We start from the raw sequence: 25040 nt of genomic DNA, 5'->3' as shown, positions 1-25040 counted from the left end.
ACTGGAAATTTGTGTTGGCAGGATCCTGAAGTGGGCTGGTTGTTCGAGTAGTTCTTGGTGATGTGTGATCATAAGGAGGCATCGATGGTTGGTTAAGATGCAATGCAAAAGGGGATATCAAAAAAATTGAAGATCTTACAAAGCTATGAAACTATCTCTGCTATGCATGCTGTTAGTTTTTTTTTTTTTTTTTTCTAACTCCTGTGTACATATAATCCTGTTGTTGTAAACTTAGTGTAGCTTTTCTATTTAACTTCTTTTCATTTTCAATTATCTCTGTTGTTGCACATATATAAGTGGGCTGCTATGCTTGTTTTCTTTTCTTCTATCTTAAATATTATGTTATCTACCTCTTGGAATTTGGTTTCTTCACCATCTTGGAATTGCATGTACTAACTACGCATCTGCTGAAAAGAAAATGAAAATGGATTAGAATTGAGTAAATCAGGGAGAATAAAACTATAGCTTTTATTTATGTTTTCAATATTTTGAAAAATTCTCATAGGACTTGCGGATAACACACAAAAATTCCATAAGTAATGGGAACAATATCTATAGTGATTCAAGCAAGATTGGAAAAACCTTAACTTTCATTAAGTAAAACCAAGATATGAATTCAGAGCAAGGTTACAACTATATTACAAGATATGCATGCAAAAAGAAGTGTTACAACTATTTTACTTGTGTACAAGTGCATGGCTATAGCAATCACCTTCATTTCAAAGATCAATATTCAACATATATATTTCCTTTTTTGTTTAAGACTTTGGTTACGTTGTACATTTTCTTTTTTGCGTAAAACTTTTTTTTTCTGCTTTGATTTTTTCCAACCTACAATTCAAGAAATTTGAAAAAGTCAGGTCGTTGCATAGAAATTAAGGTGCTTTCTTGGAGATCATACATTGCTTAAAGTATTGGGATTTTCAAGCCTCCATGAGACGACTTGACTCGGTCTGTAAGCTGAAATCTCTAATAATTAGTTGACTCAAAGTCTATTTTGGAAAACAGAGAAAAAAAAATATATATATATATATATATATAATACAAATCAACTATTTTGTAGATAATATTTCTCTGTTATCCTATATCTGGTATATACAATAAATAAATAAATTTTTGACTGCATAAGAAGCTGTGTAATAATCATCAAGGCATTTGGTTTACCTTTAGAGAAGGCACAACAGCATTAGCTTCCTCTACAGTTTCAGGCAACGATTTCCAAAGCACAGCAAGCTATAAAGTTTGATAAATATATGGTATAAAATAAGCTTGTAGTTTCAATATAAAAACCATAGCTTATAATTCCATATTTCAGCGGTGATGACTGATGAAAATGTACCTTATATTCAGCGACTGGTATCTATTAAGGACTCTGTAATTTAATTAGGTTACAAAAATCTAATCACACAAATTTTTTACAAGTACATATAATCCAAGTCTACAAAGGAAACACATAAAAAAACTCATTTGAACAACTTTTTCCTACCAGAGTTCTAGCTATAGAGATCACAAATACAAGACCTACAATTAAGTAAATAGATAAATGTCAGATTTCAAAAATCCAAAGGCGTTTGTTTCCGAAGAAGATGTAGTTACTAGGACATCATAATCACACTGAAACTCAGTACCAGTTAGTTAAACTAATGCTGGGACCAGGTAACATTGTTGAAAGAAAAATGCATAGAAAATTTACCATGAAGATAAAAGAACATTGTGTTAAGATTGAAGGACAATCTTGAACTTGCTTTACAGCATCCTGATAGGCTGAAGTGTCTAACCTATTGCAACACTTCTTTAAACAATCTGAACAACAAATTAGACTTTAATAATATGAGAAATCTTGAAAAATCAAAGCTGCAAGATATGGGTTGAAATGAAATATGAAGAATTCATATAAGCAGCCTGCAATGCATTTTAAAAATCATACCAAGGACGTTGTTTCAATGAATTAGACGTTTGGCCCTTAAGATATTTGATAAAAACATAAATAAATAAGAGATTGACAGTCTAAACAAGAAATAGAAAATAAAGGAAACAATAAGATAAATAATAATAATAATAATAATAAGAATTACACACTAAAATTCAATTTCTTTATAAAGTTTCACCATTCAAAAAGATGCTTTTCACCTAAAGTCGGTTATAAAATTTCAACCTATAATTTATTGATCATATAATACTCTCCCAAGATGCATATTTACATGGGAGACAAATGGACCATATTGTTCGTCTGACTTCTGACATGCTAAGGTTCATTTATGATATCAATCAATACATTTTGTTACACGAATTTGAGTTTCATGAAAGTGCTGGTCCCTATTATAATGTTGTCAATTTTGGTTGTAGAGATTTGGGAGTGGAATGACATACAATTTTTTTTTTTCTTTTTCTTCCAGGTTTTTATTATTGTCAAACTTCAGAACCGATCATTCCTGAATCCTGATTTTTATTAAATGAAGAGGAACAAATCTATCCTTTTACTAAAGGAGGAACAATTCTTAAGCAAGTGAATTAATTTTGACAAAATAAAATTGATTTTCAAATTACATTAAATAAAAGTACAAAATTGATATTTAATCATTATTTACCTAATTTTTAAAAATAATTAAATAATTAATTTTTTTTTTTATTATTATGGTTAATTATTTTAAATGTTATATCACTCATAATATACTGAAAGTTATAAAAGAAAACAAAAAAAATGAAAGTGAAAATGAAAATGAAAACAAAGAAAAAAAAGAAGAAAAGAAAAAGAGCAGCTTTTGAAAACAAAAAAGGAAAAAAGGAAAAAGAGAAGATGAAATGGAAAACAAAATCCAACGCTCGTCTCACCACTCAAAAAAAAAATAACACTAATAATAATAATAATAATAAAAATCAATTTTTGAAAAAAAAAATATAAATAAATAAAATGGATGAAAAATAGGTGCCATCAGAATTTGTCCCAGCGTGACCCCACCCACCCCCTAGGGTCAGATAGTGCAAGACTTCGTGCATAATTGTGATGGGCCAGGGTTAATTTAAGGTGCCTTGGGAAACGTGGTGGTCAGCCAAACATGGATTTCTTTAATGTATCACACAACAAGCTTATAGGGCCTATACCTTAAGGGAACCAATTCAGTGCATTTGAGAGCAGTTCGTTTGAGGGAAGCCCAGGATTGTGTGGAGATCCAGTGTTTAAGAAATGTAGTGATTTAAAGCCTTGTCACTGCCTTCTTTGGCTTTTGAAAAAAATAATGATTCAGAGTCTTTATTCGAATTAGATTGGAAATTTGTGTTGATAGGATTCATGAGTGGGCTAGTTGTTGGAGTAGCTCTTGGTGACAGTGTGATCATAAGCAGGCATGGATGGTTGGTTAAGATGCAAGGCAAAGGAGAAGACAAAGGAGATATCAAAGAAATTGAAGTGCTTCCAAGGCTATAGAACTATCTCTGCATTGTTGGTTTTCTTTATCTTTTTCCTCTCCTTTGTACACATTTATTTTTGCTCAAAACTCCTATTTACATTTGCTGTTGTTGTAAATATAGTCTATAAATTTTTTATTTTTTATTTTTTTATTTTTTTGGTTCCTGCCTTTTATTTTCAACCATCTCTTCTATTGTTAATAAGCATATAAGTGAGCTGCTATGCTTGTCTTCTTTTGTTCTGTCTTAAATATCATGTTCTCTACTGCTTGAAATGTGATTTCTTCACCTTCTTTGAATTGCATGTACTAGCTGTGAATTTCCCCACATGAAAATTAAAACAGCTTGGAATTAACTAAACCTGGTAGAATATAACCATAGCTTTAAGTTATTATTTTAGTATTTTGAAAACAATTCTGGTAGGACTTGCATAAAACCCATAAAATTACCAAAAATAAAGTGAAATTATCAAAGTGAAAACAGAGTGGACAAGAGGCAAGGAACATAGAGGTTGTTTAATTGACAAGAGGCATAATGTATTTGATCATGTTTTATGTTTTTGATAAAATCTATCAAGCTTATTGTCATGGGCCTAACTTTTGCAACACTCCTGTACGGCACTTAGCACCTCCCTTGCTAAGTAAGCCTTGCTCACAAGCTATCAAAATACGGAAGCTAAGAGTAAGAGAGTAGGAAGTAGGAGAGTTTGAGAGAATGTGGAGAATACTTGTATTGCTAGAATTCTTGGATATCTTACAAACGAGAGTCCAACCCTTTATATAGAGGGCTTGGCACGTATCACAAAGATACAAGGTTCTAGATATGTATACATGTCACCCATCTAGTTAGGGTTCTAGATTATTCTAGGGTTATGTACAAGATATTTACATGGAGTATTCTAGAGAGATTCTCATCTACATTAGTCTAGGTTTCTCTTGAATCCTCTAGAATATTCCGGGCTTCTCATGGATCTTCATGGAGAGTGTAGAACCTTCCAGCCAAACCTCAAGGTTTTCACCTCTTCTGGACGGGACGTGACACCCTCCCCCACCTAATCTCGAGACGCCATCGTCGCATCTTCTTCCTTGAACCTCCGAATGTGGTCTCTAAATTGCCATAAAGCGTCTTCATGTTCTCAACTAGCCTCACTATCCGGTAGGTTCTTTCACTTCACTAGATACTCTGTATAGTTAGGCACTCCTCTACGTCGTATGACCTGATCTGCAAGTATAGCCTCTACGTCCTTATCAAACGAAGTAACAACCGCCGTAGGTGCCCTCTTTGATTTCCCCCGACTAGGGTCTTCCATGTCTTGATGGTAAGGCTTCAAGACATTCACATGGAAAACAGGGTGAATCTTCAACTTAGGAGGAAGTTGTAGTTGATAGGAAACCTTACCCACCTTCCTCACAATAGGAAATGGTCCTTCATAGCGTCGAACCAACCCCTTATGTACCTTCCGTAGGGCCTTGAATTTTTGGGGCAGTAGCTTCACCATGACCAACTCTCCTTCTTCGAATGCTACATGCCTTCTCTTGGTATCTGCCCACTTCTTCATCTTTTTAGATGCCTTGTCCAAATATGCTCTAGCCAAATCGGCTTGTTCCTTCCAGGACTTGGCAAACCTGTAGGCAGCAGGGCTTTTGCCTTCATAGCTTAGGGCTAGGGCATTAGGAGTCATCGGTTGTCTCCCCGTCACAATCTTGAATGGACTCCTATTAGTTGATTCACTCCGTTGTAGGTTGTAGGAGAATTGGGCCACATCCAGCAACTTAGCCCAATCTCGTTGGTTGGCACTCACATAGTGCCTCAAGTAGAGCTCCAATAAGGCATTAATGCGCTCCGTTTGCCCTTCACTTTGTGGGTGGAAGCTAGTGGAGAAGTTTAAATCCGAATCAAGAAGTTTGAAGAGCTCAGTCCAAAACCTTCCAGTGAATCGAGGGTCCCGATCACTTACTATATTGCTAGGTACTCCCCATAGCTTCACCACGTGCCTTAGAAATAGTCGGGCTATCTCCTTTGCCGTGCAATCCGTGGGTGCGGGGATAAAGGTAGCATACTTGCTAAACCGATCCACTACGACGATAATGCTACCATAGCCCTCCGACTTAGGTAAACAAGTGATGAAGTCCATTGAAACACTCTCCCAAGGTCCGTTTGGAATGGGCAACGGGTCTAGCAACCCTCCTTGTTGCTTTTGCTCTACTTTGTCTTGTTGGCACACAAGACATGTCCTCACATAGACTTCCACATCGTCCCTCATATGGGGCCAATAATATGTGGCTCCTATTAGGGCTAGGGTGCGTCGAGTGCCCGGGTGGCCAGCCCACTTGGTGTCATGGCACTCCTTAATCAATTCCTTTCTTAGATTCTCCTTCTTGGGCACATATATACGGTCCCCCGTAGTGTAAAGCAAGTCATCTTTTACCCAGAACCGCCTAGTCTTCCCCTCGTTGACTAGGGCCATGATGTTCTTGGCTATGGGGTCTTGTGGGAGTCCTTCCTTGATGCGTTCCAGCAAGGTGCACTCGGGCCGACTTATGGATGCAAGTTCGGCTTTCCTGCTAAGTGCGTCTGCCACCACATTCCCCTTTCCCGGCTTGTACTCCATCTTATAATGGAACTCCGCCAAGAAGTCTTGCCATCGAGCTTGCTTGGGGGTGAGTTTCTTTTGGGTTTGGAAATAACTGGTGGCAATGTTATCTGTCATAATGGTGAAGGAGCTCCCTAAAAGGTAATGCCTCCACGTGCACAGGCAATGGATGACCGCCGTCATCTCCTTTTCTTACACCGTATAACGCCGCTCCATGTCATTGAGCTTTCTGCTTTCGAAAGCAATTGGATGTCCATCTTGCATTAGCAACCCACCTATGGCAAAGTCCGATGCATCCGTATGCACTTCGAATGGCCTAGAGTGGTAGGGCAGGCACAACACCGGTTCCTCCATGATTGCTTTCTTTAGGTCTTCGAAGGCTTGCTGGCACTTCTCCGTCCAATCCCAAGCTTGGTTTTTCTTCAACATGTTGGTCAATGGGGTAGCCTTCACCGAGTATCCCTTGATAAACCGCCGGTAGTAGTTGACAAGGCCCAAGAAAGATCTTAATTCATGCACCTTGGTTGGTGGTTCCCACTCCTGTATAGCTTGCACCTTTGCTTCATCCATCATAAGTTTCCCATCCCTGATCTTGTGCCCCAAGAACATAACTTCTTTTTGTGCGAAGGAGCACTTCTCCAGCTTGATATATAGCTCATTATCTCGTAGCACTTGGAAGACTTGTCTAAGGTGTTGTAAGTGTTCTTCCATAGTGTTGTTATATATGACAATATCGTCCAAATATACTACTACAAAACGATCAAGATATGGGTGGAATAGCTTATTCATCAAGGTGAAAAATGTTGCAGGAGCATTTGTCAAACCAAAAGGCATCACTAGAAATTCATAGGAACCATACCTTGTGATGCATGTGGTCTTGGCCTCATCACCTTTGGCTATGCGCACTTGATAGTACCCGGAGTGAAGGTCAAGTTTGGTGAAGTACTTTACCTTGCCAAGTTGATCGAAGAGGTCTGCAATAAGAGGGATGGGGTACTTGTTCTTGATGGTGATCTTGTTCAAAGCTCGATAGTCGATACACATCCGCAGTGACCCATCCTTCTTCTTTTGGAATAGCACCGGTGCACCATATGGAGCTTTCGAAGGTCTGATGTAACCCGCATCGACAAGGTCCTTAAGTTGCCTCCTAAGCTCTTCCAATTCTGGCTGTGCCATGCGATAGGGGCTCATGGCGGGTGGCTTAGACCCCGGTTCCAACTCGATCTTATGGTCTACCTCCCTCCTAGGTGGTAGTTTCCTGGGCAGTTCTTTGGGCATCACGTCCTTGAATTCTTGTAGCACCGTTTGCACTTTGGAAGGTATTAGGACATCCTCATGGCCATCAAGCTCTTGAACAATAGCTAGATAGCTTTGCTCCTTCTTTTTAATGCCCTTCTTAAATTGCATGGCCGACAAAGCTTTGGCCTCCATCTTGGTAGCCCTTTCCGTAGGCACCATGTAAGTCATCTCTCCATCCATGATGCACATAGAGTTTGCAAATGGAAGGGGGAAGGCCTTCACTTGGTCTAGGAACTCTATGCCTAGAACGACCTTGAAGTCATCCATGGGAACTACCGATAAGTTTAATTGGCCTACCCATTCTCCAATGGTGGCTTGTACAGCTCTAGTAACCCCATGGATGGGCTTTGCAGCCGAGTTAATCGCCGTAATTGATCCACCCTCTTTCAAGGCCTTAACACCAAGTCGTCGGGCCTCTTCTACCGACAGGAAGTTATGCGTAGCCCCCGTGTCCACCAATGCTTTGGTGAGCACTCCATTAATCTTTGCTTCTACAAACATTAGGCCACCTTTCTTTGAGTCCTTAGGAGTGGCTTTGATGGCATTCAACAATTGTATGGAGCCCATGTTGGCCTCTTCCTCTTGTCTCTCCTTGTATTAGGTAGTCATGGCATTCAAAGCCTTCCTTTTCGGACAATCCCTAACCCAATGTGGTCCATCACATAAGAAACAAGAGTTTTTAGGTTTGGAAACATCCTTACCTTCTCTAGGTGGCTTCCATTTCGAGCTTTGAGGTTTGTGTGCACCTTCCTCTCTTTTGTGTTCTTTGGGCTTGCTTGATTCTCCCCCACCTTTTCCATGGTTGGTCTTCTGCTCCATTGGCTTCGAGGAGTCCCTTTGGATGGTGTAGTCGATAAAGCTTTCTGCATGTGCGATGGCACTAGCTAAATCTTGTACTCCACGCCTTTTCAACTCCGTCTTGGCCCAAGGTTGTACACCATCCATGAAGTAGAAAAGGGAGTCTTTGTCTGATAAGTCCGGGATCTCCAGCAGCAAGTTGGTAAACTCCTTGATGTATTCCCGGATATGGCCTACTTGCTTGAGTCGTCGAAGGCGACTCCTTGCTTCATCTTCGGCATTCTCCGGATAGAATTGCCTTTTGAGATCCTTTTTAAAGTCATCAAAAGTATGGAAAGTGCACGTGCCTCGTTCAATGTCGCTATGCCTCCTTCTCCACCATAGCATTGCCGTGTCGCTAAGGTAAAGAGTGGCAGTCCTAATCTTTGAAGCGTCGTCCACAATGCCCATTGCTTCAAAGTATTGCTCCAAGCCCCAAAGGAAATTCTCGAGCTCCCTTGCATTCCTTGTCCCGGAGTAGGACTTGGGCTTTGGCACATCGATACGTGGCCCCTCGCGGATGGTGTTTTGTCCCCGACGCCACCGCCCTCTTGCAAAGAGCCCAATCACCCCGCATATCCTCCATTTGGGTGCGGATAGCATCCAATTCTCTCTCCACCATGGCATGAAGGTCTGCTACCTTCCCCATGCATTGGTCACGTGTCAAGCGGAGCTCCCTCCTTAAGGCATCATCCAGCCCATTGAGTAACCCTCTCACGGCTTGATTGATGGCAATGTCCTCCGATGCTAGCCCATCTAGGCGACCCTCCAGCTCCTCAAACCGTTCCTGTACTTGAGCAGCATGTTCCTCCAAGCGTAACTCTACGCCAGTCATCACATCCTTGGACTTGGACTTATACCTCTGCTTCCCCGCATTGGGGTTGCGTTTCTCTTCACGACCTCGCACATCGGTAGCTCCCTCCACATTGATGGTAACCTCCGAGCTAGCCATCTTGCCTACTTCCACGTTACACTAATAGTATGCTTGAGTAGCAATTGGCTCTGATACCAACTGTCACGGGCCTAACTTTTCCAACACTCCCATGCAGCACTTAGCACCTCCCTTGCTAAGTAAGCCTTGCTCACAAGCTATCAAAATGCGGAAGCTAAAAGTAAGAGAGTAGGAAGTAGGAGAGTTTGAGAGAATGTGGAGAATACTTGTATTGCTAGAATTCTTGGATATTTTACAAATGAGAGTCCAACCCTTTATATAGAGGGCTTGGCACGTATCATAAAGATACAAGGTTCTAGATATGTACACATGTCACCCATCTAGTTAGGGTTCTAGATTATTCTAGGGTTATGTACAAGATATTTACATGGAGTATTCTAGAGAGATTCTCATCTACATTAGTCTAGGTTTCTCTTAAATCCTTTAGAATATTCCGGGCTTCTCATGGATCTTCATGGAGAGTGTAGAACCTTCCAGCCAAACCTCAAGGTTTTCACCTCTTCTGGACGGGACGTGACATTATGCTCCTAATCAAATTTTCAAGCCTAGCTAGTAGTTTCTTGCAAGAGATCATATAAAATAACTCTTCAATTTTCAAACTAAAAAGAATAATTTGCATTCACCTTGGATAGTTTTACTTATATTATATACAGTAATAGTCAATATAAACAGATGGATGGTCTCATAAAAGAAATGAAAAAATTGAAGAAAAGAATATTCAACATATATATACCTTCTATGAAAATATTTTTCTTTTCTGTTCGAGACTTTGATCTTGTGACTCTTGTACATTTTCTTTGGATAGGTTGCATATTTTCTTTGTTGTTTGACATTTTTTGTTTCGTCTTTTTTTGTTTTTTCAACATACAGTTCAATAAATTCAAGAAAGTCAAGTGATAAGAAAAATGTGGGACCAAAACATGTGTGGTTGGACGTTGAAAGTACATTTTTGGTAGATAAGTCTGTCATATATGTTGAACATAGCTAGATGTGAGAAATGAATTAATGAGTTTGTGGTGACCCATCTATTTATTAATTGCTTGTTTTTGCTTTCTTAGAGATAATACATTGGCTTAAGTCTTGGCATTTTCAAGCCTCCTAGAGACGACTTGACTAAATCTAAAAGCATAAGCTCGTACATAATTATTTGACTCAAAGGACATATAGGACACAAACAAGCAACTACTTTGTAGATAATATGACTTAAAGGGCGTATACAAAAGATTAAGTAAATTTTTTGACAATATATACCATGCTCCTCTATATAAGAAGTGCTTTATTCATTTGAGCCTCCATGCTTATCTAAGAGAAAGAGAAAGTGGACAGAAAAAAATCAAAGCATTATGGGGTGGTGTCTATTTTTGTTTTTGTGTGTATTTTTGAAACTTATGGTATTGGAGATTATGGTTGCTAACTCTTTTACTTCTGTACAACCAGCTTGTCACGAGGATGAAAGCTTTGCCTTGATGCAGTTCAAGGATAGCTTTGCCATTCACAAATCTGCTTCTCTATGTGATCCCAAGGTTCTACAATGGAAATCTCATGGAGTAAATTCAAACAATTGCTGCTCATGGGATGGAGTCCAATGTGATGGCAAGACTGGTCATGTGATTGGACTCGATCTTAGTAGTAGCTGTTTATCTGGCTCTATAAACTCCAATAGCACCCTTTTCAATCTTGTTCATCTTCAAAGCTTGAACCTCGCTGGTAATAACTTCAATTACTTTGAAATTCGTGTTTCTGTTGGTCAACTTATGAGCCTCACTTATCTCAACCTTTCTGGCTCTGCTTTTTCGGGACAAATTCCTTTAGAAATTTCAAACCTGTTTAAGCTATCACACCTTGACCTGTCTTTCAACTATGATGAAATTGCCAGAACGAAGCTTTTGAAACTTCAAAGTCCCAATATGAGTACCCTGCTACAGAATTTGACTAGCTTGGAAGTACTCGATCTCAGTGAAGTAGAGATATCATCCATGGTACCTGATTTTCTTGCAAATTTTACTTCTTTCACATCTATAATTCTTTATGATTATGGGCTGAAGGGTGAATTTCCTGCAGCCATTTTTCAGTTGCCAAATCTAAGAATTCTAGATGTAGGTGCCAATGGCAATCTCAAGGGTTGTTTTCCTAAATTCCACAATAAAAGTCCTCTTAGAGAATTGAGACTTGGTGGAAGTGGTTTTTCTGGAAGCGTACCTTCTTCAATCTAAATGCTTGACTCATTGGATATATTCGCCATTCATGATTGCAACTTTTCAAGGCCTATCCCTTCTTCACTAGGCAGGCTTTTCAATCTTACTTATTTAGACTTTGGGGAGAACAGCTTTAATGGTCACATTCCATCTTCTCTTCAACATCTCACCAAACTCACTTTATTGAACATTTATTCTAATCAAATAAGCGGTCCACTCCCAGCTTGGCTGGGAAACCTTACAAAACTAAATTTGCTCACACTTTCATCTAACCAATTTCATGGTCTAGTTCCACAATCATTATCTAACCTCATGAATCTTGAGGGTCTTTATCTAGATGGTAACAATTTGGGTGGAACATTACAATTTGACATGTTTTTTAGCATGAAATGTCTCGCATACCTAGAAATAAATGCAAATAATTTTTCATTACATTTTGAAAAAGGAAACAAAAATTCGACAAGTTCAAAATTCAAGCATTTGGGATTGCATTCGTGTAACTTAATTGAAGTCCCAGATTTTATTAGGCATCAAAATGAACTAAAGTGGTTGTCACTTTCTGAAAACAAGATCATCGGTGAAATACCAAAATGGATTTGGAATACAAGCCTAGACAGTTTGGTTGGCTTTGGCATTGCTGACAACTTTTTAAAAGGCTTTCATCCTATCCATCTTCCCTGGATTCACTTACGTCAATTTCGTATTTCATTTAACATGTTGCAAGGAGTTCTTCCAATTCCTCCACTATCCATTGTGAATTATAATGTCTCAAATAACTTGCTAAGTGGAGAAATTTCGCATGCATTTTGTAATCTGAGTTCTCTTTACTTCTTTCATTTGTTTGATAACATATTGGATGGGATGATTCCAACGTGTTTGGGAAACTTAAGCAGAACTTTGTATGTTTTGAGTTTAAAAAACAACTCCTTTCACGGCAACATTCCTGAACTATGTAGTAACAATAGAAGTAACTTGAGAATAATTGAGCTCAGTCATAATAAGCTCCAGGGTCAGCTGCCACGATCAATTTCCAACTGTAAAATGCTTGAAGGTTTAATTGTCTCGAACAATCAGTTGAATGATGTTTTCCCATCTTGGTTGGGGTCCCTACCAAATTTGAAGCTTCTTATACTGCATCACAATGGTTTTTATGGTTTACTTGGGAAACCTAAAAACCATTCAGAGTTCCTAAATTTGCAAGTGATTGATATCTCTTTCAATAATTTCACAGGTGAATTGCCATCTCATTACATTTTGAGTTGGAATGCTATGAAGGCTATCAACCCCATTCCTTTTTCATATTTGAGTGTGATGTTGAACTTTTCTGGTGCCAGAAAGACTGATTGGTTCCAATTTGAAAATCGCTATACAATCAGAATAACGTCCAAAGGGGTGAAGAGATACTATGAAGCCATCCAAGATATGTTTACTTTTATTGATATGTCGAGCAATAGATTTGAAGGAGAGATTTCTGAATTGTTTGGGAACCTAAAGGGCCTATACTCTTTAAACCTTTCAAACAACATGCTCACTGGTTGCATACCATCGTCTTTAGGGAATTTAACAGCATTGGAATCGTTGGACCTTTCTCAAAACAATCTCTCAGGAGAGATCCCTGAACAACTAAAGCAACTTGGGTTTCTTGCAAGCTTCAATGTATCTCATAACAATCTTACAGGGCCTATACCTTAAGGGAATCAATTTAATTCATTTGAGAGCAGTTCATTTCAAGGAAATCCAGGATTGTGTGGTGATCCATTGCTTAAAAAATGTGGTGATTTGGAGTCCTCAACACTGCCACCACCAGTTTTTGAAGAAAATGATGATGCAGAGTCAATATTCAAACTGGACTGGAAATTTATTTTGGCAGGATACTTAAGTGGGCTGGTTGTTGGACTAGTTCTTGGTGATGTTGTGATTATAAGGAGGCATGGATGGTTGGTTAAGATGCAATGCAAAAGGAGAAAGTGGAAGAGATATCAAAGAAATTGAAGATCTTACAAAGCTATGAAACTATCTCTGCTATGCATGTTGCAAGTTTTGTTTTTCTTTTTCTAACTCCTGTGTACATATATGCTGTTGTTGTAGACTTAGCCTAGCTTTTCTATTTTAACTTCTATTCATTTTCAATCATCTCTGTTGTTGCACATATAAGTGGGCTGCTATGCTTGTTTTCTTTTCTTCTATCTTAAATATTATGTTATCTATCTCTTGGAATTTTGTTTCTTCACCATCTTCAAATTGCATGTACTAACTCTGCATCTGCAGAGGTGAAAATGAAAGTGGATTAGAATTGAGTACACCTGGGAGAATAAAACTATAGCTTTGATTTATGTTTTCAATATTTTGAAAAATTCTCGTAGGACTTGCGTATAACACACAAAAATTCCATGAGTAATGGGAACAATATCTGTAGTGATTCAAGTAAGAATGGAAAAAGCAAGGTTACAACTATATTACAGGATATGCATGCAAAGAGAAGTGTTACAACTAATTTACCTGTGTAAAGTGCATGGCTATAACAATCACCTTCCTTTCAAAGATTAATATTCAACGTATATATTTCCTTTGTTGTTTGAGACTTTGGTTACATTGTACATTTTCCTTGTTGTTTAAAACTTTTTTTTTTCCTGCTTTGATTTTTTCCAACTTACAATTCAAGAAATTTGAAAAAGTCAGGTCGATCGCATAGAAATTAAGGTGCTTTCTTGGAGATCAAACATTGGTTAAAGTATTGGCATTTTCAAGCTTCCATGAGACGACTTGACTCGGTCTGTAAGCTGAAATCTCTAATAATTAGTTGACTCAAAGTCTATCTTGGAAAACAGAGAAAAAAAATATATATATATATATATAATACAAAAATCAACTATTTTGTTGATAATACTTCTCTCTTATCCTATAACTGGTATATACAATAAATGAATAAAATTTTGACTGCATAAGAAGCTCTGTAATAATCATCAAGGCATTTGGTTTACCTTTGGAGAAGGCACAACAGCATTAGCTTCCTCTACAGTTTCAGGGCAAAGATTTCCAAAGCACGGCAAGCTATAAAGTTTGATAAAGTATGATAAATGTATGGTATTAATTAAGCTTATAGTTTCAAAATAAAAACCATAGCTTATAATTCTATATTTTCATGGTGATGACCGATGAAAATGTACTTTATATTCAGCCAACTGGTATCTACTAAGGACTCTGTAATTTGGTTAAGTTACAAAAATCTAATCGCACAAATTTTTTGCAAGTACATATAATATTCCAAGTCTACAAAGGCAACACATAAACACACATAAAAGAATTTATTTGAACAACTTTTTGCTACCAGAGTTCTAGCTCTAGAAATCACGAACACAAGACATACAATTAAGTAAATAAATAAAATTCAGTTTCAATAATCCAAAGGCATTTGTTTCCAAAGAAGTAGTTACTAGGACATCATAATCACATTGAAATTCAGTACTAGGTATTTAAATTAGTGCTGGAACCATGTAACATTGTTGAAAGAAAAATGCATAGAAAATTTGCCATGAAGGTATAAGAACATTGTGTAAGATTGAAGGGCACTCTTGAACTTGCTTTACAGCGTCCCGACTATTGAAGCGGCTGAAGTGTCTAATGTATTGCTGCGCTTTTTAAAACAATCTGAACAACAAATTAGATTTTAATAATATGAGAAATCTTGAAAAATCAAAGCTGCAAGATATGGGTTGAAATGATTTATTAGACATATGCTTGAGTTGATCACATCTATGCTCAAGAAGAATGGCAACCTCATAATTCATTAGACGTTTGGCCCTTAAGAAATCTGATAAAAACATAAATATATAAGAGATTGACAGTTTAAACAAGAAACAGAAAAAAAAAAAAAACAATAAGATAAGAAAAATAAGAATTACACACTAAAACTCAATTTCTTTAACTTGTTCTCCATTGGAAAAGATGATTTTCAACTAAAACCAGTTATAAAATTTCAACCTATAATTTTTTGATCATATACTACTTTCCCAACATGCATACTTGCGTTGGAGACACATGAACCATATTGTTCGTTTGACTTCTGACATGCTAAAGGTTATTTATGATATCAATACATTTTGAGTTTCATCAAAGTGCTGGTCCCTATTATAACATTATCAAGTTTGGTTGTAGAGATTTGGAAGTTGAACGACATACTTTTTTTTTTTTTCCTTTTTCTTCCAGGTTCTTATTTTTGTCAAACTTCAGAACCGGTCATTCATAAATCCTGACTTTTATCAAATGAAGAGGAGCAAATGTATCCTTTTACTAAAGGAGGAAAAATTCTTAAACAAGCGAATTGATTTTGATAAAATAAAATTGATTTTCATTATTGTTCAAATAATTTCTTAAATAATAACATTATAAAAAGTATAAAAATTTATATTTTATGATTATCTACCTAATTTTGAAAAATAATTACAATGTTCAAAATAATTAATTTTTTTATTGTTATGGTTAATTATTTTAAATATTACACCACTCATAATATACTAAAAGTTATAAAAGAAAACAAAAAAAAAAATGAAAGTGAAAATGAAAATGAAAACAAAGAAAAAAAAAAGAGAAAAGAAAAATAGCAGCTTTTGAAAACAAAAAACAAAAAAAGAAAAAAAGAAAAAAGAGAAGATGAAATGGAAAATAAAGTTACCAAACATGAATTTGCTTTGATGAAGAAAAACTCTCATAGGACTTGCATAAAACCACAAAGTTACCAAAAATGAAGGGAAATATATAAATGCAATGGAACAAGCTAGACTTCTTTCTCTAGAGAAAACAGAGTTGACAAGAGGCAATGAACAGAGAGGTTGATTAATTGACAAGCGGCATGATGTATTTGATCATGTTGTATGTTAATTAGCATAATGTACTGACGCTATTAGAGGGCATCCATGATAGGAAAAGATATTATGCTTAATGCTACAAATAAGGCATTCTAATTCACATTTGCTGAACATATACGCTTACAGTTTACAGACACTGATAAGCATTGACCTGTAGAAGTTTTCATGCATCTCTTCCAATGAACCTGAATTTTCATGGGATTGTCATTATTAGTTCTCTGATCACTTTGCAATGTGCAAAGGGAACATCATATATTAGCAGGAATAAACCAGAAAGTTTCCATTTTTTTTTTCTCTGCAGACGGCAAAAATGGATTAAGTTTCCATGATTCATTCTACTAAAAGTCAGTACCACGTAAATGAATTGGCTGTGGAATTGTTAGTTTCTTAAGCACTACAAGAACGTACCATATTTGTTTTTGATAAATTCTGTCAAGCTTATGCTCTTAATCAAATTTTCAAGCCTAGCCAGTAGTCTGTTGTAAGAGATCATATATAATAACTCTTCAATTTTCAACATAAAAAGAATAATTTGCATTCACCTTGGGTATTTTTACTTATATTATATACAGTAATAATCAATACATACAGATGGATGATCTCATAAAAGAAATGAAAAAATTGAAGAAAAGAATATTCAACATATATATTTCTTCTATGAAATTATTTTTTCTTTTCTGTTTGAGACTTTAATCTTGTGACTCTTGTATATTTTCTTTGGATAAGTTGCATATTTTTTTGTTGTTTGAAATTTTTTGTTTTCTCTTTTTTTGTTTTTTCAACTTACAGTTCAAGAAAGTCAAGTGATAAGAAAAATGTGGGACCAAAACGTGTGTGGTTGGACGTTGAAAGTGCATTTTTGGCAGATAAGTCTCTCACATATGTTGAACATAGCAAGATGTGAGAAATGAATTATTGAGTTTGTGGTGAGCCATCTATTTATTAATTTCTTGTTTTAGCTTTCTTGGAGATAATACATTGGCTTAAGTCTTGGCATTGTCAGGCCCTGCAGAGACGACTTCGAAAGCATCAAGCTCTTTCATGATTAGTTGACTTACTGGACGTATAGGACACAAACAAGCAACTATTTTGTAGATAATATGACTCAATGGACGTATATAAAAAATAAGTAAATTTTGACTATATATACAAGAATCTTTTCCACGCTCTTCTATATAAGAAATGCTTTATTTAGTTGAACCTTCATGCTTATCTAAGAGAAAAAGAGACTTGACAGAAAAAAATCAAAGCATTATGGGGTGGTGTCTAGTTTTGTTTTTGTGTCTATTTTTGAAACTTATGGTATTGGAGATTGTAGTTGCTAACTCTTTTACTTCTGTACAACCAGCTTGTCATGATGATGAAAGCTCTGCCTTGATGCAGTTCAAGGATAGCTTTGCCATTCACAAATCTGCTTCTCTGTGTGATCCTAAGGTTCTGCAGTGGAAATCTCATGGAGTAAATTCAAGCAATTGCTGCTTATGGAATGGAGTCCAATGTGATGGCAAGACTGGTCATGTGATTGGACTCGATCTTAGTAGTAGCTGTTTATTTGGCTCTACCAACTCTAACAGCACCCTTTTCAATCTTGTTCACCTTCAGAGCCTGAACCTTGCTGATAATGATTTCAATTCCTCTGAAATTCCTGTTGCTGTTGGTAAACTTTTGGGCCTTACTTACCTCAACCTCTCTCATTGTTTTTTTTGGGGTCAAATTCCTCTAGAAATTTCACACTTGTATAAGTTATCACATCTTGACTTGTCTTTCAATCACAATGAAAATGTTCACTCAATAATTTCAAAATTTAGAAGTCCCAATTTAGGTAGCTTACTACAAAACCTAACTAATTTAGAAGTACTTGATCTCAGTGGAGTAGATTTATCATCCAGGGTACCTGATTATCTTGCTAATTTTACTTCTTTGACATATATAATGCTTTCTGATTGTGAGTTGCAGGGTGAATTTCCTTCTGGAGCTTTTCAATTGCCAAACCTTAGAATTCTAGATGTAAGTTCCAATGGCAATCTCAAGGGCTATATTCCTGACTTCCACCATAAAAGTCCTCTTAAAGAATTGAAACTTGGTGGAAGTGGGTTTTCTGGTGGCTTACCTTCTTCAATCAAAATGCTTGACTCATTGGATCTATTAGATTTTCAGGACTGCAATTTTTCAGGACCTATTCCATCTTCACTAGGCAAGCTTACCCAACTTACTTTTCTAGTCCTTTCAGAAAACAGTTTTAGTGGTCACATTCCGCGTTCTTTTCAAAATCTTACCCGCCTCACTAAATTAGTTCTTCGTTATAACCCACTATTTGGTCCAATCCCATCATTATCTAACCTTACTAATTTAAACCTCCTAGATTTTTCAGATAACCAGTTGCATGGTCGTGTTCCACAATCGTTATCTAACCTCATGAATCTTGAGACTCTTTATCTCCATTCTAACAAATTAAATGGCGCTTTGGAATTTGACATGTTTTTCAGAATGAAAAGTCTTGCATACCTCGATCTAGGTAGAAATAATTTATCGCTACTTTTTAGCAAAGGAAACAAAAATGTAACGAGCTCAAAATTCAAGCTTTTAGCACTCGAGTCATGCAACTTAAGTGAATTCCCATATTTTATTAGGCATCAAAACGAGCTGGAGCGGTTGTCACTTGCTAAAAACCAGATCTGCTGTGAAATACCTAAATGGATGTGGAAGACAAGCATAGACACTTTGGTCAGCTTCAGCATTGAGGACAACTTGCTAACAGGCTTTCTGCCTGTAGCTCTTCCGTGGGTTAACTTACTTACATTTGGTGTTTCATTTAACAGGTTGCAAGGAACACTACCGATTCCTCCACCATCCATTGTGTTCTATAACGTGTCAAATAACCTACTTAGTGGAGAAGTTCCAATTATGTTTTGCAATCTGAGTTCTCCTTACAACCTTGATTTGTCTAATAACACATTGGATGGGAATATTCCAGAGTGTTTGGGAAACTTAAGCAGTACCTTGTATGTGCTAAATTTAAGAAACAACTTCTTTAAAGGCATCATTCCAAAAATATGCAACAACAAGGCAAGTAACTTGAGAATAATTTATCTTAGTTATAATAAGCTGCAGGGGCAGCTGCCAAGAACATTATCCAACTGTAAGATGCTTGAAGGTATTGTTGTCTCCAACAATCAGCTGAGTGACGTTTTTCCATCTTGGTTGGGGTCCCTTCCAGTCTTGAAGCTTCTCATACTACAACACAACGGGTTCTACGGTGTAATTGAGAAACCTAAAGGTTATATCGGGTTCCCTGAGTTGAGAGTGCTTGATATCTCTTTCAATAATTTCACAGGTGAGTTGCCATCTCATTACGTTTCCAGTTGGAATGCTATGAAGGCCATCGATCCCCATCCTTTTACATATTTGGGTGTGATATTTAATTTTACTGTTCCGAAAACTGCACTGTACCAAGATAAAATTCGTTTTACAATCACAATTACAACCAAAGGGGTGAATAGATACTATGGAGCCATCCAAGATATCTTTGCTTTTATTGATATGTCAAGCAATAAATTTGAAGGAGAGATTTCTACACTTTTTGGGAATCTAAAGTCCTTTCGCTCCTTAAATCTCTCAAACAACATGCTCACTGGTTGCATCCCATCGTCGTTGGGGAATTTAACGGAACTTGAATCATTGGACCTTTCTCAAAACAATCTTTCCGGAGAGATTCCTCAACAGTTAAAGCAACTTATGTTCCTTGCAAGCTTCAATGTATCATACAACAAGCTTACAGGGCCTATACCTCAAGGGAACCAATTCAGTGCATTCGAGAGCAGTTCATTTGAGGGAAACCCAGGATTGTGTGGAGATATATTGTTTAAGAAATGTGGTGATTTAGAGCCCTTGTCACTGCCTCCTTCAGCTTTTGAAAAAAATGATGATTTAGAGTCTATGTTCAAATTAGATTGGAAATTTGTGTTGATAGGATTCGTGAGTGGGCTGGTTGTTGGAGTAGCTCTTGGCGACATGGTGATCATAAGGAGGCATGGATGGTTGGTTAAGATGCAATGCAAAAGGAGAAGGCGAAGGAGATATCAAAGAAATTGAAGTGCTTCCAAGGCTATGGAACTATCTCTGCATTTTATGGTGTTGGTTTTCTTTATCTTTTTCAACTCCTATGTACATACGTTATTTATTTTCGGTCAAAACTCCTATGTGTTGAATTAAATTAATATTTATGGACTTGGCATAATCAATTACTCACTTACAGGGCTTATTTATGCCATTAATGGGACTGGCTTATTTTATTATTTTGTAGTAGAGCCCTTGGTCACACACTCTCTATAAGACTCTAGTTGGCCCATTGGACTGGAGGACCAACTCTCTTTATAAACCCAATGACTTATCCATATTTTTCCTAGTATAATTATATTATCAAATTATTATTATTTTATGTGTGTCAAAATTAATGGATAAGTCTGACTTGCAGAGACTATTTAAAGGTCTAGGGCAAGCAAACAAATATATGCCATACGGTATTTTGATATTAGGGTTTTCAGAGATCTGAGAGTGGTTTGAGAGTAGTGTGTCCATAGGCACTACTTTACATTGTTTTCTATTTTGCAGGATTAAAGATCTAATTTATCAATGGCTGCGTTTGGAGGTTAGTAATTTATGATTTATGGAATTTATTATGCATATTTAGATCCATAAAATCTAACAATTGGTATCAGAGCACATGGTTAATATGCATAGTAAATTTCTTTGTAGTTTATTACAGTTAGCATGTGAATATTTTTTGCCATTATTATCAGTGTTCTAGATATATATATATGCGTTGCTTTACATTAATTTTTCTTTTCTTTTCTTTTCTTGAATTGTGTACATATGTAAATTTTGAGATTCAAGATTATGTTATTTACGTAGATATATATATACTCATGGTCGTTTTTGTTTGTTCTTAAAAAAAAAAAAAAAATTTATTTGTAAATATCGGGCTTGTTCCAAAAAAAAAAAAAAAAAAAAAAAACTGGATTTTCGTCCATGAATTTCACATGCTAATTTTCTGGGTTTTGGACCAAATTAATTTGGGGAAAAGGTTTCTCAAGAATACACGAAACAAACAGCACCAATTTTGCCTAAACTTTGCTCGAATTTCTTGTGTTTCCATGGGTTTTTTGTTTGTGTTTTGGCCGAATATAAAACTAGCTTGGATGTTTATTTTGAGTTGATTTTGAATCAATTTTTTTTGTGGGAAACGTTGCCCAAGGGAAGACGAAACTAATACCGCCGGAATCGTCGGAAACGGTGGCCGGAACGGTGAGATTTGGCCGGGTAAGAATAGCGGGTCGCGTGACCCGTTTGGACTGGAACCGGGTCACCCGTGACCCGGTTGGCTGAAGAAGAAGAGAGAAACGGCGTGTCGTTTTGGGTGGTTGCTGACGTCATCTGCTGACGTCAGCACGACACGTCGTTTGCTGACGTCAGCAGGCCAAAAAAAAAAAAACTCTATTTTTATTGATTTATTTTTGTTTATTTATTAATTAATTTAGTGATTCAATTGTTCAATTTATTTATTTATTGTTTGTTTATTTGTTTAATTATCACATTCCAATTTTATTAAATTAAATTAAATATTTGTGATTGGAAAATTGGATTGTGTGAGCTTACCCAAAGAGGCTTTGTGCCTAGTTGGTATAGTAGTGTGGGATTTTAGGTACTCACCTGTCGTGAGACTTATTTTATCTGCATTATGTGTACCAATGTAATGTATATTGGCATAGTGGATGGGATGTTTTATATTTGCCTATTTCATGAAATTGCCAATATGTTATTTTTCTCCCACTTATTAACCAGGGTCTATACGGGTAATTAAGCTACCCTGTCGGTAGTTCTAGTTGCTTTGTATGACGCCTGGAATGGCAGTGGAAGTTAATTAAATGCCTATATTGCAGGTTCTGAGTTGCCCTGTCGGTAATTCAGTTCAATGCATTTGATTGTGGTTATTTGATTGACTGTCCTTGGCCCGCGTAAGGGTATCTTTAGTGCTACAAAGACCCTAAGCGATATTTATGTTTGTGTTTTTGTGTTGAGGGGCTGGAAAATAGTAATTGAATTTTCTTAAATTTTTTGAATGTCTTGTTGTTTACTATTTTTACAGCTAGTAGCACCCCAAATCTTATGCCTATGACTGCCATGATGAAATTGGATGGGACAAATTATCAGAAATGGAAGAAAACCTTAGTTATGAATTTGACCTTCATGAAATTGGATTTGGCTTTGGAGATAGATCCACCAGAGATTCCGACTGATGAGAGTACTGTAGCAGCTAAGAAACTTTATGAGGATTGGAAACACTCTAATAAGTGTTGTATGATGATGATGGAGAATTACATGGATGAGGCCATATATGCTAGTATTCCTAAAGTGGATACTGCAAAGGGACTTCTTGAGGAGATAGGAAAGAAGTTTATCAAGTTTGATATGAATGAGAAGCATCATTATTTGGACCTATTGAACAATACCAAGTATGATGGTATTAAAGGAGTAAGGGACCATATTATGCTACTTTCTTCCTATTATAATAAGCTGAAGGATCTTAAGATGGACATTGGAGAGGAGTTCTTGACCTATTCTATAATGAGGAGTCTTCCATCACAGTTTGATAATATAAGGTCGAGTTTGAATACTAAGAAAGAAGGTTGTAGTTTGGAGGAATTGACTACTATCCTTGTCAAGGAAGAGGATGATATTAAATTAAGTAAGTCTAGGTCTGTTGCTATGGTTTCACATCAGGTAGATAAGTACAAGAAGTTTTTCCAAAAGAAGGGACAAGGATTCAAGCCAGGACAAGTTTTCAAGCCTGGGCAGGGTTTTAACCCCAATAGGAAGAAGTTTTCTGGTATGAAGCCTAAAGGGCCGAGGGATGGTGGTTTTCAAATTAGAGAAAGGAAAGAGTACTTCAATGGAAGGTGTGGATACTGCAATAAAGTTGGACACAAGAAGATAGACTGTTGGACCTTAAAGGGAAAGCAAGAGAAGAAAAGGGATGATACGCCGAAAGGGCCCAACCAATCTTGAGCAGCATGTTTATATGGGAGATAGCTCAAGAGTGAAGGTGGACATTGTGGGAACAATCAAGTTGAAGCTTGCCACTGGATATGTTTTGGAGTTGCAAGAAGTTTCTTATGTACCTTCAATAAGAAGAAACTTATTATATATTTCTGTTTTGGATAGTCAAGGTTATAGTTTTTTGTTTGGAAATAACAAAGTTGAATTATTTAAGGATGGTAAAGTTGTTGGTTTTGGAACTTTATGTGGCAATTTATATAAGCTTGATTTATTTAATAATGGTCTCAATTTCTCTGTTAATTCTATTGTTGCTTCTAAACGCCCAATAGTTAATGATAATTCCTCAATGTTATGGCATAAACGTTTGGGACATATTTCTAGGCACAGGATGGAAAGGTTAGTGAAGGATGGGATACTTCCTAATCTTGATTTCTCTGATCTGTTGACTTGTGTTGAATGTGTGAAAGGGAAGTTAACTGCCAAGGTAAGAAAGGATAAGTTAGCTAGGTGTGGAGATGTTTTGGAGTTAATCCACACTGACATATGTGGACCTTTTACACCAATTGCTTTGGGTGGTTATAGATATTTTATTACCTTCATTGACGATTACTCTCGTTATGGACATGTTGAGCTTATTCGTGAGAAGTCAGATTCTTTAGTTGCCTTTAAAGAGTTTAAGGTAAAGATGGAGCTTCAAAAGAATAAGAAAATAAAAGCTGTAAGGTCTGATAGAGGTGGTAAGTTTTATGGTAGATATGATGAGACTAGAAGGAACCCAGGGCCTTTTGCTATTTATTTGCGTGAGTGTGGCATAGATGCACAATATACGATGCCTGGTACACCTCAACAAAATGGCATAGCTGAGAGAAGGAATAGAACTTTGTTGGATATGGTGCGGTCTATGTTGGCAAATTCTAGGTTGCCAGATTATTTGTGGGGAGAGGCTTTAAGGATGGTGGCTTATATTTTGAATCAAGTTCCAAGTAAGTCCGTTCCTAAGACACCTTTTGAGTTGTGGTCAGGAAGAAAACCTAATTTGCATCATTTTCGAATATGGGGTTGCAAAGCTGAAGTAAGGATTTATAATCCCCAAAATTAAGAAGTTGGATCCTAAAACCATTAGTGGATATTTTGTTGGCTATTGTATAGGATCTAGGGGTTCAAAATTCTTTTGTCCTTCTCACACCACCAGGATTGTGGAATCAGACAGGGCCATTTATTTTGAAGATGATTTTGGGTTTGGTGATAGTAATGGTCCAAGGAAATCTCCTCAATTCAGAGAAGAAAGTGTTTTCATTCCCAGTATAGTTGTTCCTGATAGAGATATTGTTGATCCAGTAGTTGATGAACCAGTAGTTGGTCAGAATGAACTTGTTGTTGAAGAGCAGGATATTCCAGCTATTGCAGATGCTGATGTACCTTTGAGGAGGTCACAAAGGACTAGGAGATCAGCTATTCTTAGTGACTATGAGGTTTACTTGCAGGAGCATGAGTTTGACATAAGTGATGATTCAGATCCAGTCACTTATGAGGAAGCCATAAGCAGTTCAAATTCAAATTTTTGGTTGGATGCAATGGAAGATGAAATGAAATCCATGGAGTCAAATGGAGTATGGGATTTGGTTGAGTTACCAGAGGGTAGCAAGCCTATTGGGTGCAAATGGGTCTTTAAGACTAAAAAGGACTCCAATGGTCAAGTGGAGAGGTATAAGGCTAGACTTGTAGCTAAAGGGTTTAGCCAGAAGGAAGGAATTGATTATACAGAGACTTTTTCTCCCGTATCCACAAAGGATTCTTTTAGAATCATTATGGCGATTGTGGCGCATTATGACCTGGAG

At 36.8% G+C, this 25040-nt stretch overlaps 2 protein-coding genes across 2 annotated transcripts; both read left to right on the top strand.

Annotated features, from left to right (window-relative positions):
* The first annotated feature begins 10474 nt into the window (after window positions 1-10474).
* On the top strand, window positions 10475-11299 carry LOC125422710 (receptor-like protein 7). Its single transcript, XM_060815066.1, has one exon. It carries the CDS (start codon window positions 10475-10477, stop codon window positions 11297-11299), a length of 825 nt encoding a protein of 274 aa, XP_060671049.1.
* A 6146-nt stretch (window positions 11300-17445) lies between these two features.
* LOC107405934 (receptor-like protein 7) lies at window positions 17446-20238 on the top strand. Its single transcript, XM_016013026.4, has one exon. It carries the CDS (start codon window positions 17446-17448, stop codon window positions 20236-20238), a length of 2793 nt encoding a protein of 930 aa, XP_015868512.3.
* The last annotated feature ends 4802 nt before the right edge of the window (window positions 20239-25040 follow it).

The sequence above is a fragment of the Ziziphus jujuba genome, chromosome 2, assembly GCF_031755915.1.
Source record: "Ziziphus jujuba cultivar Dongzao chromosome 2, ASM3175591v1".
Lineage (NCBI taxonomy): Eukaryota > Viridiplantae > Streptophyta > Magnoliopsida > Rosales > Rhamnaceae > Ziziphus > Ziziphus jujuba.
Note: the sequence above shows the minus strand (reverse complement) of the source record. Positions and strands in the feature narration are given on the sequence as shown.